At 37.5% G+C, this 6,000-nt stretch overlaps 1 protein-coding gene across 1 annotated transcript in view; it reads left to right on the top strand.

The window, feature by feature from the left end:
* LOC119835351 overlaps positions 1–6,000 on the top strand; it is a 95,062-nt gene that overhangs the window by 41,230 nt on the left and 47,832 nt on the right. Inside the window, exons 42-53 of the mRNA XM_038360114.1 lie at positions 21–335; positions 417–728; positions 799–1,125; positions 1,207–1,515; positions 1,745–2,065; positions 2,143–2,457; positions 2,542–2,865; positions 3,019–3,333; positions 3,408–3,740; positions 3,941–4,243; positions 4,335–4,658; positions 4,747–5,685. Coding sequence (XP_038216042.1) covers positions 21–335; positions 417–728; positions 799–1,125; positions 1,207–1,515; positions 1,745–2,065; positions 2,143–2,457; positions 2,542–2,865; positions 3,019–3,333; positions 3,408–3,740; positions 3,941–4,243; positions 4,335–4,658; positions 4,747–5,685 — 4,437 coding nt within the window. The remainder of the gene's footprint in view (positions 1–20; positions 336–416; positions 729–798; positions 1,126–1,206; positions 1,516–1,744; positions 2,066–2,142; positions 2,458–2,541; positions 2,866–3,018; positions 3,334–3,407; positions 3,741–3,940; positions 4,244–4,334; positions 4,659–4,746; positions 5,686–6,000) is intronic.

The raw sequence follows: 6,000 nt of genomic DNA on the forward strand, positions 1-6,000 counted from the left end.
ATGAAATTTATAAATTGTAGGCCAAATAGACAAACCAATAGATCCGTGTACACCATCGCCATGTGGCCCCAATAGTGTATGCCGTGTAAGCCACGGTCATGCTATATGTGCATGCCAAGAAGAATATTTCGGATCACCACCTTCATGTCGTCCTGAATGTATGGTTAGCAGTGACTGTATGCCAAACAGAGCGTGTATCAATACAAAATGTGTTGATCCATGTATTGGAGCTTGTGGAAAGAATGCCAAATGTACCGTTGTAAATCATAATGCTTTGTGTAGTTGCCCACACAACTACGCAGGCGATCCTTTTATACAATGTATCTTTGAAGAACGTAAGTCCATATTCATTAATTTAAAAAATGCCTTATTGTAAAACAAGTAAAGAGAAATATATAATCTTATTTCAATTTTAGGTGAAGTAAAACCATCTAGTAATCCATGTATTCCCTCTCCATGTGGGCCAAATTCTCAATGTCGTATCGTTGGTGAAACTCCAGCATGTTCATGTAAACCTGGTTATATTGGTCGAGCTCCAAATTGCCGTCCAGAATGTATTTATGACGAAGAATGTGCAAGTAATCTTGCTTGTATTCGCGAAAAATGTACAAGCCCTTGCGAAGGATCGTGTGGTGCACATGCTGATTGTATTGTTATTTCTCATAAAGCAGTTTGTCGTTGCCAAGAAAGTTATACAGGAGATCCATTTAGTGGTTGTTACTTTATTGGTAAGTGTAATATATAAAATATTATCTAAACATAAGAAAAAGTTAATGAACATTCGTTTTGTTTATGCAGTAACGGTTGCTAGCGAGTACGACACTACTCCGTGTAATCCATCTCCATGTGGTCCAAATTCCATATGTACAGAGAGAAATTCGGCTGGAGCTTGCACATGTTTGCCTGATTATTTTGGTGATCCTTACATGGGATGCCGCCCAGAATGTGTTACAAATAACGATTGTCCCTTAGACAAGGCTTGTTCAAATAATAAATGCGTAAATCCTTGCGAAGGCGCATGCGGAGTCAACACTTTATGTAATGTAGCACATCATACTCCTGTTTGCTTATGTATTGATGGGTATGAAGGAAATCCCACACTATCTTGTTATCCACAGAAAAACAGTTAGTATATTACAATATTTACAATATGTTATTATTTTATTAAATAACTGAAAATCAAATTACACACTTTGTGTATTTTAGTTCCAGTAGACATAAATCCTTGTGTCCCGTCGCCTTGCGGTCCATACAGCAACTGTAAAGTAGTCGATGGACATGGGGTTTGTTCGTGCCAAGAAGATTATATAGGATCTCCACCAACATGTAGACCGGAGTGTGTGATTAGTACAGACTGTCCACAGCATCAAGCGTGTATTAAACAAAAGTGCAGAGATCCGTGTGTGGGAACATGCGGTGTCAATGCAAAATGTCAAGTTATAAACCATAATCCTATTTGTACATGCAAAGCAGGTTTTACTGGCGATCCATTTGTAACTTGTCAATTAGAACCAAGTAAGAAACAATTAAAAATTTCTCATAAAATGAATATTAAAATGAAACAAATCAATAAAAAATTGTGTTATTTAAATGAAATCCCCCAATTATTTGCATGATCTCTAAATTCTGTGAACTTTTTTATTACACTTTCATTTTATTACCTTTACTATACTATTCTTTTTGCTTTATTCTACTATTTTTTTACTTTATCTATTTGTGACTTATAATTATACTTTTTTCTTAGAACCTATTCTTCCGGTGCCTAAGGGAAATCCATGTATTCCATCGCCGTGTGGTCCTTATTCACAGTGTAAAGTAGTTGGTGAAGCGCCTGCATGCTCATGCTTACCAAATTATATCGGTGTTGCACCAAACTGTAGACCAGAATGTTCTATTAATGCGGAATGCCCTGGTAATTTTGCATGTCAAAATGAAAAGTGTGTAGATCCATGCCCTGGCTCTTGTGGATTCAATGCAGAATGTACAGTAGCTAATCATGTAGCCTTGTGTCATTGTGTTCAGGGATATACAGGTGATCCTTTCAGTGGATGTTCTGTTATTGAACGTAAGTTTATTTTTTAATATCGGGGTCAAACTATGAAACAGGGCTTTAATAATGTTTTACTCATTTATTATTAACAGATACTCCAGAACCACCACCGAACCCGTGTAATCCATCCCCATGTGGTGCTAACGCCATTTGTAAAGAAAGAAATGGCATTGGATCTTGTTCGTGCCTCCCGGAATACTTTGGAGACCCATACACGGGCTGTCGTCCGGAGTGCGTTTCTAACTCCGATTGTGATCGAAATAAAGCTTGCTCAAATAACAGATGTAGAGATCCATGTCCAGGATCTTGTGGAATAAATGCAGAATGTAGAACTATCAACCACTCTCCAACATGCACGTGTCTTACTGGTTATACCGGAAATCCACTTACACGATGCGAAGTTCAACGTAAGTAAATTGAATATATTATTAAGGTATTTCAAATTAACCAATAATTTTTAATAAATATACTCATTATAAATTGATTTTCAGTTATTCCCGATAGGGACGATGCCGATCAAAATCCTTGTCAACCATCTCCATGTGGACCAAACAGTCTTTGTCGTACAGTAAATGGTCACAGTGTATGTACTTGCGAAAGTGGATACATCGGAACACCACCTACTTGTCGTCCTGAATGTATTGTTAGTTCTGAATGTCCCCAAGACAAGGCTTGTGTTAATAAGAAGTGTGTAGACCCATGTCCAAACACATGTGGATTGAATGCTCGCTGTCAAGTAGTTACACATAATCCAATATGTAGTTGTACCCCTGGATACACTGGTGATCCATTTACAAAATGCGCCCTGGAAGAAAGTAAGGAAAAAGTTATGCTTTACAGTTTTACGCCAAAATTATCATTAAATTATTTTTATATTCATTGTTACAATTAAATACAAGAAATACGATTTGCCAATATATATGTTGAATTATTACAAAATATAAATTAATAATTGATTTATTACATAGGAACTGTGCCAACAAATCCTTGCGAGCCTTCACCGTGTGGACCGAATTCAGAGTGTAGAGTAATAGGAGATCAAGCTGCTTGTTCGTGTTTACCAAACTACATCGGAAGAGTTCCAAACTGTAGACCAGAATGTTCCATAGATGCTGAATGTCCTAGTAATACAGCTTGTATCAACGAACGTTGTAAAGATCCATGTCAAAGTGCATGTGGTCTAAATGCTCTCTGTTTGACGGTTAACCATAAGCCAGTATGTAATTGCCAGCAAGGTTTTACTGGAGATGCTACAAGTAACTGCGTGCAAATTGTAATTTCATGTGAGTATAGTAAAATAAAAAAAAGCTTAAAATATTTAAATTTATTTATTCATTTTAAAATGAATTTATTGTAGCTACGGAAATGACACCTACCTCAAGTCCATGCTCACCATCACCATGCGGGCCAAATGCTGAATGTCGTGAACACAATGGAGCAGGAGCTTGCTTCTGTTCTGAAGGCTATGAGGGTGACCCATACAGCCCACAAGGATGCCGTAGAGAATGCGAGAGCAATGACGATTGTCCTGTAAATCTGGCTTGTACTCGATATAAATGTATTGATCCCTGTCCAAGAACGTGTGGTCAGTTTGCACAGTGTACGGTAGAAAAACATATACCAGTTTGTACTTGTCCTAAAGGATATACAGGAGATCCATTCTTCCAATGCAAACAAATAGCCCTGGATTGTAAGTCTTAAGCTTAACTTTTTAAACTATACTTATTAAGCAGTTAATATTCTCAAATTGTTGAAATATTAATCTACTTAACCTATAACAATAATCTCCTAAACCATGTTAAATTTTTTGTTAAAGAAAATACTTATTAGTTACAAATTTGTAGTATATATTTATAAATGCTTAATCTTAATAAATGTTTTCTATTTTAGCATATGTACCACCTTCTAATCCTTGCGAACCTACACCATGCGGACCTAATAGTCAATGTAGACAGGTTAATATGCAAGCTGTATGCTCCTGTCTCCCGAACTACATAGGATCACCGCCATCGTGTAGACCTCAATGTGTAGTAAACAGCGAATGCGATCTATCTAAAGCATGTATTAATCAGAAATGTGACGATCCTTGTCCAAATACATGTGGATTGCGAGCTCACTGCCAAGTTAAAAATCATAATCCTATCTGCACATGCCCCGCTGGAATGACTGGTGATCCATTTACGCAATGCTATCGTGAGTATTTATTATAAATGATTATTGATCATTTCTTAATTACGCAAAATAACTATATTTACCCAATTATTGCTTTACATTTCAATTGCAGCTATTATACCAACTACTGATAGACCACCATCTTGTACTCCATCACCTTGTGGTCCACACTCTCGCTGCCAACAATTGTCAAGTGGGCCAGCATGTTCATGTTTGCCAGGATATGTTGGTTCTCCTCCATCTTGTCGTCCAGAATGTACCATAAACTCGGAGTGTCCAGCGTCACTTGCATGCGTCAGACAAAAATGTGAAGACCCATGTCCAGGCTCATGTGGAGTTGAAGCTAATTGTCACGTTTTAAACCATGTTGCAGTTTGTGTCTGTAATGAAGGTTATACTGGAGATCCATTTTCAAGATGTTCACCAATCACTGAAGGTAAATTCCTACTAAATAAAAACAGTACTCGAATATATGTATAATCCACTCGTGGTTTATTTTCATACATATGCTAATTTTCTTTCAGCACCAACAACGCCATCTCCTCAAGATCCATGTAATCCATCACCTTGCGGACCTAATGCTAAATGTGATAATGGTTTTTGTACATGTTTACCAGATTATAGAGGTAATCCTTATGAGTCGTGTCGACCAGAATGTACAGGCAGTCAAGAATGTCCTAGAGATAAGGCATGCTTCCGAAATAAGTGTCGTGATCCCTGCCCTGGAGTTTGTGGTCAGAATGCAAAGTGTGACGTAATAAATCACATACCAAGCTGTTCCTGCATTTCAGAATATACAGGAAATCCATTTACACATTGTCAACATATGGAACGAGAAAAGTCACCACCTTTAGATCCTTGTCATCCATCACCTTGTGGTCCGAATAGCGTATGTAGAACTGTCGAAAACACAGCAGTATGTGCATGTGTGGAAGGTTATCAAGGTTCTCCACCTGCTTGTAGACCCGAGTGTGTTGTTAGCTCAGAATGCCCTCCTACAAAAGCCTGTGTAAACCAAAAATGTATTAATCCATGCATAAACGCCTGTGGTCTTCAGGCCCGATGTGAAGTTATTAATCATAGTCCAATCTGCAGTTGTAATTTAGGACAAACTGGTGATCCATTTAAGAGTTGCTTTGATATTGTAATGACGCCATTGGAACCAGTAGATGCTTGTAATCCATCGCCATGTGGACCAAATTCTATCTGTATTGAAAGGAATGAAAAAGCTAATTGTAGATGCGCTGATGATTACATTGGACAACCACCAAACTGTAGACCAGAATGTATCATAAATCCAGATTGTCCATCTAATCAAGCATGTATTAGAAATAAATGTATAGACCCTTGTCCAGGATCATGTGGTATTAACGCAGATTGCATTATTGTCAGTCACACTGTATCTTGCGTTTGTAGAGAAAAATACACAGGAAATCCTTTCTTACAGTGTATTCCTCAAGAAGGTATGTTTTTAATTTATTAACTAACTGGCTTTGCCCGCGGCTTCGCACGCGTTAATTCAGAGTAGTTTAATAGATGTTATTGTACATATAAACCAAGGTTTGAATCACTGTATTTATTAAAAAAAAACCCATCAAAATCTGTTGGGTAGTTTTAAAGATTTAAGCATACACAGGGACATAGGGACAGAGAAAGAGACTTTGTATTATACTATGTAGTGATTTGTACAATAATTATATACTAGCTGTGACCCGCGGTTTAAACCGCGTAAGTCCGTATCCCGTAGGAATATCGGTATAAAAAGTGCCTATGTGTTA

The sequence above is a fragment of the Zerene cesonia genome, chromosome 20, assembly GCF_012273895.1.
Source record: "Zerene cesonia ecotype Mississippi chromosome 20, Zerene_cesonia_1.1, whole genome shotgun sequence".
In the NCBI taxonomy this organism is placed as follows: domain Eukaryota; kingdom Metazoa; phylum Arthropoda; class Insecta; order Lepidoptera; family Pieridae; genus Zerene; species Zerene cesonia.